General features: G+C 41.1%; 1 protein-coding gene across 1 annotated transcript in view; it reads left to right on the forward strand.

The window, feature by feature from the left end:
- The window catches only part of FAM117B (family with sequence similarity 117 member B), a 36,243-nt gene extending 27,176 nt beyond the window's left edge, over positions 1 to 9,067 (forward strand). Inside the window, exons 6-8 of the mRNA XM_081938669.1 lie at positions 749 to 974; positions 1,798 to 1,918; positions 4,590 to 9,067. Coding sequence (XP_081794795.1) covers positions 749 to 974; positions 1,798 to 1,918; positions 4,590 to 4,908 — 666 coding nt within the window. The 3' untranslated portion in view covers positions 4,909 to 9,067. The remainder of the gene's footprint in view (positions 1 to 748; positions 975 to 1,797; positions 1,919 to 4,589) is intronic.
- The last annotated feature ends 5,160 nt before the right edge of the window (positions 9,068 to 14,227 follow it).

Below are 14,227 nucleotides of genomic sequence, written 5' to 3' on the forward strand. Positions count from 1 at the left end.
CCTAGTCCAGTCTCATTCCCACCCGGGAACACGCTCAGCTTTGTTACGTCCCATGCATGACCACTGTCTCCACCAACGTTGGAGAATGGGGCGTTGGTTCTTACCTGATACGCCCCTTCTCGAGGCAGGTGGAGACAGCGGTCATCCCCATTCTTTGGGTCCTGGCCTAGTTCATGGAGGGAGTTCTGGGAGCTATTTTAGAGTATCGGAGGATTGAAAGCACCCGACTATCGCACAGCAGTCTACTTATCTCCTTCGTCACAAAAGCGGGAGGACACTCCTCTGAGGCGATGACATCACTTTGGTAGACTCAGTTCTTTTGGTTACTGACTGAGTTAACCCATGCATGATCGCTGTCTCCACTTGCCTCAAGAAGGGGCGTATCAGGTAAGAGCCAACGCCGCATTTTATCCAAACTTGGGAATTGTATTAATGTCAGTAATAACATAATCTTAAACCAGAATTAGGTCTTTATTTCTAGTTAACACACTTACATTGAGCCTTGTTTTCTTTGTGCATGAATTGGAGCTCCAAAGCTCTGAAGGGCTTCTTTATGAGACCCACAATCCTTACATTTAGTTTGGTTTCCTTTTTTTTTCTTGGGAACTTGAAGAATAAGTGATTTTCAGTCAAAGAGATTTATTAGCAAAGCAATAAAATTGCCTTCATTTTTCATTTTATTAAAGTCACCAGACAAGATTAATAATGTGTGGTGCATAAGATGTATGTAATATGTTTTGTTCAACAGCCACAAGATATTCCAGATGGGCATCGAGCGCCACCTCCTTTAGTGCAGCGTAGCAGCAGTACTCGCAGCATTGACACACAGACTCCGGGTGGAGCAGAGAAAGGCAGTAACAACAGCAGCAGATCCCAGTCTATTTCCCCAGGCTCCTTCCTTGCTATCTCCAATGAGGGCAGTGAGGAGAGCCCATGCTCTGCAGATGACCTGCTTATGGACCCCAGAGATAAAGGTATTTCCTGAAAAGTATTCCAATGCTTTTCCTTAGAGGGGAACCTCTAGGACTAACCCTTCAGTTGAGGAACTTTGTTTGTTTCCTAGGTGTTTGAGTTACAGGCCAAAATTCACAGAATATTTTGTCGATTCAGGCAAGGTATTTATCACCTGCCAAAGGGGAGCTCAACTTTGAGTCATATCATAAATCACTTTTTAAAATGTTTGCAGTTTCCCTGTGCTGTGTTGAGAGTTTTAAGCAATGGGCTAATAAAACTACTTTTTTTTTCATTTTTGGGGGTGGGGGGGAGAGAGATAGGGGAATAGTTTCTTCTTTATTATTACAAGTGGGAATTATATCTATCTAAGTAGACTCAAGGAGCTAAGGACGGGAGATGGAGGGGGGGCATATAAAATTGTAATTTAATCACATTTTTAAAGCAAATGAGTCAATATCTGCCTTTCGGATAGCTATGCCTTTGTTTAGCTGTAGGATTAAATGCTGCCCCAAGTAATCGTTCAGCTGTTACATGTTGATAAGCAAAATGATTACATAGGTCAACCAGTAGGTCTGTGCTTTTCAGCAGTCCAAACTTGACTAATGATCAAGAATTATTTAGTGATCATCCAAAACATCTGGAGAGTACCAGGTTGCTTATCTTTATAGCAAAAACCATGCAGACAGTAAGAAACTGTTTTATGCCAGGTGATCAGGTTTTTGTTTGCCTTTTAACATTGTTCATAAAGGAGTATGAGAAATGCAAAAAATTGTCTCATGCATGTTTTGATACATGTATATGTACATGTATATGTATATGTAACTGGCCCTTTGCTCATTGCAGAGAATGGAAACAATTCTCCTCTGCCCAAATATGCTACATCACCAAAACCCAACAATAGCTATATGTTCAAACGTGAACCTCCTGAAGGCTGTGAGAAAGTCAAAGTGTTTGAGGAAAGCTTGTAAGTTGCTATATTGCTTCTTAATTTTTTGAATCATAATATCTCACTAGATTCCTGGTTTCTAAACTTTGATGGTGTAGCTTTATGCTTAATGTTTCTTACTTTTGGGGGTAAAGGCGAACATATCTATGCATTTAGCTTTGTGTTTGTTGGGGGGTGTGGGTGGGGAAGGTTATAATTCTTTAAAGCAGTTCCTAGACCACTTTTGAGAAAGCAGGGATCATTCCCCCTTGCTATTCATATGCATTTTGGTTTCTTTAGGGTTAGAGAGGAAAAAGATAAAAGTAGTCCTCAATTTAATGACAATTCATTCGGCAACCATTCAAAGTTACAACAGTGTTGAATGAAGGAACTTACAACTGGTCCTTGAAGTACAGCCATTGTAGCATTCCCATGGTCGTGTGATCAAAATTTGATCAACCTTCCCATGTTTATGATTGCAGTGGTGCTTCAACTCAATTGTCTCCTATCTCCCTCCATCTATGCCTTTTTGACTCCTACATTCTTCAGCCTCTGTCAGCCTAGTTGACCTTCGCCATCTTGCTCCTGCTGCTGACCAATCATAAGTGGCCTGGCCCTTCTCAGAATGCTGCAGCTTTGTGCCGCACCATTAGGGCTTCCTGAGATGCTGCAACTTTGCACTGCACAATTGCACCACAAAACAGCAAAAATTCTGGTCCCCAAAAAGGTAGTAAATGGAGGACTACCTATAGCAGCGATGGCGAACCTTTTTTGGCTCGCGTGCCATAAGTGGGGGGAGCGTGGGGGGGTCGTGTGCGGGCGTGCTGCACCCATAATGCAACGCGCCCCCCAGTGCGCATGCGCGCACAACGCACCCATTTTTGCATGCTTTTTTCGCCCTCCCCAGGCTCCAGAGGCTTTATAGGAGCCTGGGGAGGGCGAAAAGAGCCTCCCCCGGCCCCCGGAGGCCCTCCGGAGGCTTCAGGGAATGTCCGGAGGCTTCCCTGAAGCCTTCGGAACACTTAAAACCACCCTCCGAGCAACCCGGAAGTGACTTTCGGGTTGCTCGGATGGTCGTTTTAAGAGCTCTGAAGGCTTCAGGGAAGCCTCGGGACGGTCCCTGAACAGGCACGAGACGTGCGTCTCGATCGCCCGGGCTCGGATCACCTCCGCCGCGCGGCGCCTCAGGCCTGGCGTCCTTGTACCGCTCCGCCCAGCCTCTGCGCACTCGCCAGCGTGGCGCGGCGCCGCCTAAGGCCGGGATCGAGGCGGCTGCGCGGCCTGCCTGGCGTGGCGCGGCTAGAGGAGGAGGAGGAGGAGGCGAGTGCGGCGCGGCCGAGGCCTGACGGCCGCGCAGCCACCTCGATCCCTTGCGCCGCTCCGCCCAGCCTCTGCGCGCTCGCCCGGCCTTCACATCGCTGCCGCCGCCGCCAGGACAGGCTCGGCCGAAGGGAAGTCCATCAGGCATCGCCGCCAGGGTGGGCGCGGCCGAGGCCTGACGGACTTTCTTTTGGCCGAGCCCGTCCTGGCGGCGGCGGCGGCAGCAGCGATGTAAAGGCCGGGCGAGTGTACAGAGGCTGGGCGGAGCGGCGCAAGGGATCGAGGTGGCTGCGCGGCCGTCAGGCCTCGGCCGCGCCACCCTCGCCTCCTCCTCCTCCTCCTCCTCTAGCCGCGCCACGCCAGGCAGGCCGCGCAGCCGCCTCGATCCCGGCCTTAGGCGGCGCCGCGACACGCTCAATAGTCGCAACTCAGCTGCCTGCCGCTTTTTCCCTCCTTTGTCTCCCAGCCGGGGCGGCCCGCCGCCGAGTTGCGACTATTGCCGCCGCTGGTGCCGCCATTCACAGGACCCGCCTCTCACCCTCTTCCTCCAGTCGGCAGGCTCCGATTCATTTGCTGCCTGCCAGGCCCTGGCGCCGCGTTCGAGCCGGAGGGGGAAAGGAGGAGAAGGAGAAGGAGGACAACAAAGCCCCCTTCGCTTTCCACGTCCCCCCCCCTTTCGGCTTAATCCTTGCGACGCCCGCGCAAAGCCCCGAGGGGACGAATTCCTGTGCGGGACACATGGCAGGAAGGCCATAGAGTCCCTCCGCCGTCCAGACGGTCCCTGAAGCCTTCGGAACACTTAAAATGACGCTCCGAGCAACCCGGAAGTCACTTCCGGTTTGCTCGGAGGGTGGTTTTAAGCGTTCCGAAGGCTTCAAGGACGGTCCCTGAAGCCTCCGGGGGGGTGGGGGAGGCTCTTTTCGCCCTCCCCAGGCTCCTATAAAGCCTCTGGAGCCTGGGGAAGGTGAAAAATAGCTTTTAAAAAGGTGAACTCAGCTGGCCAGCGCGCGCATGCGCACTGGCCAGCTGACAGGGCAGAGCCTCGCGTGCCCTGACAAATGGCTCCGCGTGCCACTTGTGGCACGCGTGCCATAGGTTCACCATCACGGACCTATAGAATAATAAGTGTGCCAACATGTTTTGACTGCTTACCAAATAATCAGACTCCAAGATAAAATTACTACTATATGTGGAAGCATTCCCCCCCCCCCCCATTTTGTGGACAACTCTCATTTATTTGGGACAAAAAGAGAAAAGTATTTCATGCTATGTTATACAACATACCATAAACTTTTGGTAACTCCTTGCAGCCTTTAACTTTGTTAATTAACTAAGTTAATTTTTAACTTCCAAATGTTAATACTCTGTGGTGGTGTTTTTCTGTTTGTAGGCCAAAACCTTTGCATGAAATTCCAGCCTTTTATTGTCCTGACAAGAATAAAGTTAACTTTATTCCTAAAAGTGGCTCTGCCTTCTGCCTTGTCAGCATTCTCAAGCCCCTTCTTCCCACGCAAGATCTTACTCTCAAAGGTGCTACTCATAACCTGACCGTCACGACTGGTATGACACCCACGCTGCTGCAACCTCTTTCCATGGCCTCCCTTTCAGCAAACACAGACCAAGAGCGCCTCTCTCGTGGAACGAGCAAAGTAATATCACAGATGTCTGTGCTCCAGCAGTCAGGACATAGTGAAGAAACTGAAGGATAAGCTCCGCGTGGCTAATGGGGGGGAAGGGGGGTTTATGGAAACAACTGTGATTAAACTTTCTAGATGACATCTCTTTGTATCACAGCAGCTGACAGTTCCATAAACAGGTCATAGGTAGTATTTTACACACCATGCTATGAATGTCAGCCTCCTGTGAGATCTAGGAAAAAAGGAGCAGCAGAGAGCCAAACGCATTTGTCTTGAGATGGTTGAGGTGCAGACTCTGAGCATGCTGCTTTGGTACCATAAAGAAGGGAGATCTCCACAATTCCTCACAACTGGAGGGACCAATTTTTTTCTGATACTTTGTGTTTCAGTGTAAACTTCGAGTTTGAACAATGAAAAAGACATCCCAACCTTTCTTAGCAGAATATCTGCTTTCAGGAGAAAAAAAAAGGAAATCATTAATTCATATGAAGAAAGTATTTACAAATGTGCATTTTCTTAATTTCATCATCATCATCAGGATAATTGCACTTTTCTTGCTACATCTTTTTCACTGGGACCAATGGACTGAAACTTTTTCAGTATTCTTTCATAAGACCAGCTGATTTTGCTCCTTTTCCCAGATTAGTGTAACATCACTCAGACAAAGAAGAAAAGCAATATTGTCACATGCTGAAAGGGGTGGGGAAGGGGGAAAAGCACATGTGTGGATTTTCTTGTCTGAAAATAGCATTTTAGTGCACTTCAGCTACTCGTGTCATGATTTATTCCTAATGTTGTATTTCAGGACATGTTTCCATCCTTTTTCCCCAGAACGCCAATTAACTGTCACAAAGGTGCCTCTTGGGACAACTTAGTTTTTTACGTTACTGTCAAAATCTTGAATTGCCTTTGGCATATATACCTGATTCTATCATGTCTTGCCACTATACTATATAAACCCTGTAGTCATATGATCTTAAAAGGGCCATGCATGCATGGTGGTTTTTGCTTGTCAAAGTACTGTTTTGTGGGTCTGTGGAGGGTAATAGTTTGTTGGGCATGATATTGTTGAAGCAATTTATTTCAATGGACATGTCTCCTTTTGGAGTAGCAATATTGTTAGGGTGTTAAGCTAAGAATCTTTTTATGCTTTCATTGATGTGGCCCATTTCATTTTTAGTATTTTTTAAAATCAACTATACTTGTGGAAGAATTGAAGATAAGAAATTTATGTTGTTATGTTTGCTTGTGAAAGGGTCTGAGCTAATATGGATAGAAAAGTGTATTTACCATGCTGATTAAATGGCACAAGATATAGCCGTTGGGGGATAGTTAGAGAGAAGTTACATTTAGAAAGCAATATATTCTGGTATCTTTAAGCAAACAAAAATATAGCAGTGTAACCTATTCCAGACTGGCAGATAAACAGACATAGCAACGTCAGCATGTTTTTGATGCAGTGTTAGTTGGAAGTGAACCACATCCACCTCAAGTGGATCTTCGATTTGTTTTGCTACATTAGTAATACAATATTTTAAATAATTACTCCTACATTGTTTGGCCTCTTGATTCTTGTTAAAATTAAATCAACTGAGTAAAACCTTGCATTTTGATTTACCCAGATAGATGGTTGATTTGTCCATTTACCAACATAGGTTCTGATGCAGAAACGTTAATGTTATAATATAACTCTTAGTTTTCAAGGTACCAAAACACTTCTTTGCATTTGCTGCCACAGAAGCTGTTCTAGTACTTCCTGGATGCAAGAACATGGAGGGGAGAGTGGAGACTGTACTTAACAGAGCCCAGTCCTATGCCAACTTTCTATAGCCTGACATACCATAGAGGCTCTAAAAGATAGCTGGACTTGCATGCAAGATCACGTATGTTGTTTTTGTGATTCTGCATTCTGCTGTAGTCCATTTCTAAAGCAAGTGAGGAGCATTATGTGCTTTTATGGTACATGAATGTACCAGAATAAAGCTGCTCTTCAACTTTTTTCCTGAACATAATGGAGGTTTGTGAGAGTGGAGATGATGTTATATGCCTAGGTCTGTTTTCTCTCCACCGGTCCAAGCAAATGCATAAAGGGGCTGGACAGACAACACTATCCTTCTGGAAGTCTTTTTATTTGATTGCTGTTGTATTTTGATCCTATATTGTATCTTTATTTCTGTTTTATTCTGTATTCAGATATTTTAGCACAGCAAAATAGTCTTACACCCATTCTACAGTCTTAAATTTGTGGGTCATCTAGATTTACTGTAAGGGGAGAGCTAAGTATTTCTTACTTGACTTAATAGTATTTTAATTTTAGTTTAAAGCAGATGTAGTTTGTGTGAGAGAACAATATCTTGCAAAAAAAAGCATTGCTTAAACAATATGAAGCCCCTTTTACTGCTAGACACATATGTGCATTCTCAAAATGTTTAATGGTCCAGCTTTATAAAATGAGAGTTGGATTATATTTGTGCAAAAGGATATCTCCCCTTTATCTAAATCCACTCCTGTTATTTCATGTTAAGGAACAGCTTAGATTTGACAGACTGTGTCAAATCCTTCAGAGGATTTGTGGAAATATTAAAGGGGCAAATCACAATTAGGAATAATGAAAAAGAGTGGGTCTTTGAACCACAACACTTTGTTTTCATGGATCGTTGTAAGATGTGTTCAACTTGAATATACTGAAATCTTTTAGACATGATTTTCACTGTCCTCATTGATGCCAGAACAAATGTTAGTAGTAAATGACTCTCAAGACATTTGAGGCTGGCCTTCAAATGCACATTTAGAAAACTGACACTTCAACTTTTATTAAGAGAACAGCATTTATTTAGCCCCAGTGATTATAATAATTTGTAGGATTTGTATATTAAACCAGCAAAGGGCTTAAAACATTTCTACTTTTATGCAGTGAGAGGACTCAGTTGATTTGCAGCCACAAGATGTTAACTCATAGCAAGCATAGTTATCATTTAGAACGGCAGTTTTTATGTTTCTTCAAACCTCGTATTAGCTTTCTGTGTGGTAAGTTACTCTTCTGTGGTATGCGAGCATTTAAGCTAATGATTTCAAGAGAGGTAGAACCGATAAAGTTCAAGGAAATTGTAAAAACAAGGCAGAGAACTTGGACTCTTTTCCACAGTCAGAAGCATTGTACTTCCAAGTCACATGGAGAGCTTGAAGCATTCTTCTCTCTTCCAAATAAATGCAGCTGAAGAACTTGCAAGATTGTTGAGAAGCATTTTCTAGGAGTTGGTTTGAGAAAGAAGATAATTTCTTTGCCATTGATGATTCATGGTTAATAGTTCACGAGGGCTATATAAAAAACGTGATATGTCACATGACGGTAACGTGACATGGCGAGTTTGACATCCATGGCTTAATCCTTACAACATAAGTGGCTGCTTTTTTTACTTCAATTTCCACCAGTGTTACTTATCATAACTCTTTATTAGAAAAAAAGCATTCTTTCTGATGAAATGATTATCTGCTTGTATAAGCTATTGGTGACCTAAAAGTGGGCCCTTCAGAGAAGTTTTGTGATTGACTTTCATGTGAATGTAGCTGCGCCACAGCAAGTTTGAAGATTTTTATATTTATAGTATGTGCTTCAGCATTAAATTGTATTCAAGATTACAGTTGTGGCTAATTGAGGTCATACATTGACTATAAAAAATATATCAAAAAGGTCAAATTTCCCTCTGACTTTCTGTCTCTCTCTCTCACACACACACAAATAGCTAATTTTCAAAGATGAGTTAGTGAACATGAGTGTTTTTATGATTTCTGGTTTCCTCATTTTGTTTAGCTATAGATATGTTCAAATGCCAATAAAATGTTTATGAAGATATCTTTCCTCACACTCTAGTTCTGCCTAGATTTTGTATAAGTAACCTCCTTACAGCAGTTCACTGCCAGTGGTATGTATGGGGTGTTATTTCCCTTCCAGGTTGATCTTCTCTTGCTAGAGCCAGTACTAGGGATAAAGGTGTTACAGCTATGTGCTATAATTGCAAAGGCCAATGATGTTTGAATATGTAAGATTTTTTTTTAAATTTTCTTCTCAGTGCACACTGGTGTGTTTGGGCATTTGTTTTTCTATTGTTTTTATTTTAATGATTGATGTACAATATGTCAACAAGAAATTTTATTGAATTTTTTTACAAAAAAATGTTTTCCTCACCTTTATGGAACTTGTACACTTTCAATAAATACTTCAACAAAATCATGTATTGCTTTTGTTTTTTCCCTCTGTTTGGTTTATAACATAACACATAACATAAATCTGATTTTGCCTTATCTCCACAGAAACACTGGTATAAAATTGTTTATAAGTTATTTACATTGTAGAACTTTATGATTTGTCATGGATATTATCCTTAAATGAGCTGAATTCATGCTATCAGTGATGAAAACCCTGAACAGCCTTCTCTGAAATGAATTTAGATTTGTTTGCTTTAAAGATGAAATATGAAGAATGCAGAATATATATATGCTAGCTACATATTACTAAAACATTCCCGTCTGTCTGTAACCATCAGTTGGGCAAAACAGTGCATCACATGGCAACATATTTGAATCAACATACCTCTAATGGACTAACTTAAAGAAGCTGTCCAAAATCCAGGACCCATTAATCCTACGGGATTGGAATTTGGCAAAGTTGTGGCCACTTCAGCACTTTACTTGCTGGCTTCCCTACAAGGAAAATCAATGGGCGAGCCAGCAGGAATACGGAAGTTCTGCTTTTTTTCTGCCTATGGTCAATCTGATTCTCTTTTTAGGTAAGGAAGTACAGGTGAAACTCAAAAAATTAGAATAAAACCCCAAATCCTGGGTATGTCTAGTTTAATGAAAAGGACTAGGGGAGACATAGCATTGTTCCAATATCTCAGGGGTTGCCACAAAGAAGAGGGAGTCAAACTATTCTCCAAGGCACCTGAGGGTAGAACAAGAAGCAATGGGTGGAAACTAATCAAGGAGAGAAGCAACTTAGAACTGAGGAGAAATTTCCTGACAATTAGAACAATTAATCAGTGGAACAGCTTGCCTTCAGAAGTTGTGAATGCCCCAACACTGGAAATCTTTAAGAAGTTATTGGATAGCCATTTGTCTGGAACGGTATAGGGTTTCTTGCCTGGGCAGGGGGTTGGACTAGAAGACCTCCAAGGTCCCTTCCAACTCTGCTATTGTTTTATTGATTGCATGTAATATTCTAATTTTCTGAGATGGTGGATTTGGGGTTTTCATGAGCTGTAAGCCATAATCATCACAATTATGACAAATCACGGCTTGAACTATCTTGCTTTGTAATGAGTCTTATCTCGTATATTAGTTTCGCCTTTTAAGTTGCATTACTGAAATAAATGAACTTTTGCACGATATTCTAATTTTTCGAGTTTCATCTGTATGTAATTCCTAAATCGGTTTTTCAAAAATAAAAATGGCTCCAGACCAATGTTTTGTTTGGGTAAAGAACAATCTCAACTGTTGGTTTTTCATATATACTGTACATATATGTGTGTAGATATAATGATATATGTACATTATTTGACTTATTTACTATGTCAGTCAGTTGGTGAAACAAGTAGTTTAACTCAAAATTCCAAATATGTGGAAGATTCCAAAAGTTTTTTTCTCTGAAAAGTAATACGAACATCTCAGAATTGAGTTTCCAGAGTTTTTCCTCAAGCATATTGACTGCAGAAAAAAGGGCATATTTGTCCTGTAAATACATGTGTTGGCATGCGCACATACAAGTGAGGAGAAAGAATCTCAAAAAGAGAAATGCAAAGTATGCCAAAACAACTTTATCCCAAAAATTTGCTATCTTAAAAAAAACAAAACCTTGTAGTGTTTGTATAATAACATTTTTATGTACATCTTCCTAGGCTTTATAGCTTTATTAAATTACAAAACAACATTACTTGATCAATTGATCTACTAAAACTCAAGATGATTAAGGTGCTAATATTTGTTAAAATACTTGATAACTGATTCTGGATTCTTTATTAAGGGAGGTTTTTGCATGACAAGATGTGCTGAGCTAAAAAATTAATTAACATACAAGAACCACAATTTTACTTCCACAACATATCCCAGTTTAGCATTTTAATCAAGCTTTGTGTTAATTTGTGTTGACTGAACCTGAAGCAGCTGCAGTTTGAATTTTCCAGAAACTGGGAATGCATCCAAGATTTCTTTGAATGTGAAGAAACCGTTTTTGGAAAACGAATGTTAGCCATTTCATGCTGGGATGTTAACGTTTATTTAATGAGCTGTGGGCAGTAGGGGTGGGATCCAGAAATGTTATCTGGTTGCTGGAATTGATTTTCTGACTGTTAAAATGTTGTGGTTAGATATGTTCTCTGCTGCTTCCTTGGTCAGAACACTGGAGAAAGATTGTTTTGGCTATATGCATATTTGCCTAAAAAACATACAGCACATCTTCAACTTATGAGCACAATTGGGACAGGAATTTCTGTAATAAATCATTATAGTCATAAATCGAGCCAGACCAGATTTTACAGTTTTTGTGGTGATCATTACACAAATCACCACAGTCATTAAATGAATCCAGCTCCCCAATGGGCATTTTTTTGCCAGAAATCGGCTTAAAAAGTAGCAAATCGACCAGGATGTTGCAACTGGTTGTAAATGCAAGCTGGTTGCCAAGAACTCCAATTGCAGTCATGTGGACAGCTGGGGTGATGCAATGATCTTAAGTATGAGAACTGATTATGCTTTTTCCAAGGCCTTTGCAACTTTGACCATCATTAAGTGAATGATCATACAGTAAGTAAAAGACTACCTGAGGGCAGGGGCGGAATGCTGGGGGTTCGGGTGAACCTCTAGCTAAGGTTCTTAGCAGTTCAGAGAACCCCCAAATCCCACCCCTGGCTGGCCCCGTCCCCCTACCCCAACCCTCCCAGGAGTCCCCACGCAGCCCATTTTGGATGCAGGTAAGTGCAGGGCGTGCATGGACGCTTGGGGAGGGTGAAACACGGCCCTACCATCAGCTCGGGAAAGTCAGAAATAGGCCTGTTTCCGCAGGATCTCTTCTCCATTTATTGAATTTTTAAAATTTTAATCTGGCATTGGAGGATCCCTTCAGGAGGAAAAAAGCACAAAACCCAAACTATTCCAATTGAATAGCTTTCCTGCAGCCCCTGCAAATGATGAATCGTCTGAGAAAGATGGTGAAAATATTCATAAATGTGTCTTAATTGTTGCCTACTGCTTTGGTTGCCAGGTGACTCAGGCAATCCTCGGCATAATTCTATGGTGGTGGTGGTTTTCTGTAAAATAATATGATGACTAGGCATGTTTCTCCCTTCCTCCTGAAGGGAGGGAGAAGTCTCTGCTTCCTGCTTTTAAGCGCTCTTATCAAGATCATTAAAATTTGGAAATAGTGGCAGTTGGCTCTTGTGGTGTGCCCTTAAGCTAGTGATCGAAGAAATCATACTGTATCCCAATTGCTGAAATTTTCATACAGCTTTTTGTGGTGCGTGCAAGATTGCCATTTAAGAAACAATGTGGATATACAATGGAATGTAGTTCTTTCTGTGTATTATACTTCTAACTAATGGTGATGAAAAAATACGAGAGAAAGTAAACCCGTACTTAGAGCCATGGCTAGGATTAGCCAGTTCCAGAACCACCACTGTCTACATACCACTCAAAGAAGATGGATGCCGCCTATTATTTATGAAGGGTTTCTGCTAGGAACATTGTGATCATTGCAATCAGTGGTACTGCCGCAAAGCCTCTGATTAGTTGCCATTGGAAATCGTTCCTGGAAAACACAGTGTCTGATGGTTTACATTTATGTAAATTACGGGGTTTTTTTCTTCCCAGCCTGAACCACTACTAATCGTCACTATTTCACGGAGTGAAAGCACGAGCCATTAACTGAGAAAAAAGGATTGCCATCCATGAACTATATTATGTGTTTGTGCATGCATGTATGTGTATAAATGTATATCTGTATCCAAACAGAAATGAGGCTAATGCTAGTTTACTAATTTATTTACCAGCTGCAAGTAAAAGATTTATTATAATGCCAGTATGGCTTAAGAGAAGCAAAGGCTTAATACTTAAGTAGTCATCTGTAAGAACATTCCTATTGCATGATTCCACAAATCCTTAGCAATCTTTCTTATATTTATATAAAAGGAATCCCGAAAACAAATCAGCAACATCCCAGTTAAATATAAAACAACTTAGTTCATAAATATGCATTTACATGTCTATTTATCTAAATTACTTTTAGAAAAAAAAAACAGATTTTTTTCCCTTAGCTATATTTAAAGAAGAAAGCATAGCTCAAAATCAAGTCTATATTCAATCAGCTGACATCAAAATAAATTATTTACTTAGCATACTGATGTTTTCCAATACTCTTTCAAAAGGAAATTGTTATCAAAAACTAAGAGTATTTAAAACTATTTTCCTGAAACATAAAATTGTTGAATGTGAATTATGGATAATAGGTAAGCCACAATAAAATTGGCTTGATATGCTTAGTGGAATATAATGGTTTTGTTATTTTGCAGTAATTCTCCCTGAACTACTCAGCGAGACTTACATCTGAATAACCATGTCTATCATCTCACTTCAGGTTTTAGGATGAGCATCCTGCCATTAATGCAGGTTGTAAAACAGGGAAATTCATTTCGTTCGTCTTCTGGTTTAGATTGCCTGACCCAATTCACTGCTTTCACATTTAATTTGTTCAAGCTTTAAAGTTCTGTAGCAGAGCAGTTACCATTCTGTTCTATAGCTAGCACAGTTTCTGGTACAATTCCCTCTGCCAGGGTTAGCAAGTGATTGCCTAAGCACAATTTAATTACCTGCCTTGAGAAGTGTATTATCTGAATACCTCAGTAGAATTAGCAGTTAGCTTCTTTAAAAAGATCAAATAAATGAAGATTTTAATTGCTTAAATTTAGTACACTGCTTTCAAAATAATCCAAAATTACCAAACTACTACAGCAAAATGCAGTGAATTATAGCCCTATTAAGGGAGCCATTGTGATGGAATGGTGAAGATGCTGGCATAGAAACCAGGAGATGGTGAGTTCCAGGTTTCAGGAAATACTACTACTACTACTACTAACTACTACTACTACTCAAAATGAATTTTGGACTTGAAAAATGTGCTATATTATCCATGCAGCGAGGAAAAATGGAAAAAATAGAAGGAATAGAACTGGGAAATGGAAATATAGTGAAAGCGTTAGTAAAGGATGACAGTTACAAATAGCTAGGCATATTGGAGGCAGATAACATCTTGAATGGAAAAGTCAAAGAGTCAACGCAAAAGGAATACATCAGGAGGGTCCGCAAAATATTAAAATCAAAGCTGAATGCTGGAAATATAATTAAA

This window comes from Natrix helvetica (genome assembly GCF_964273705.1).
Source record: "Natrix helvetica genome assembly, chromosome: 1".
In the NCBI taxonomy this organism is placed as follows: Eukaryota; Metazoa; Chordata; class Lepidosauria; order Squamata; family Natricidae; genus Natrix; species Natrix helvetica.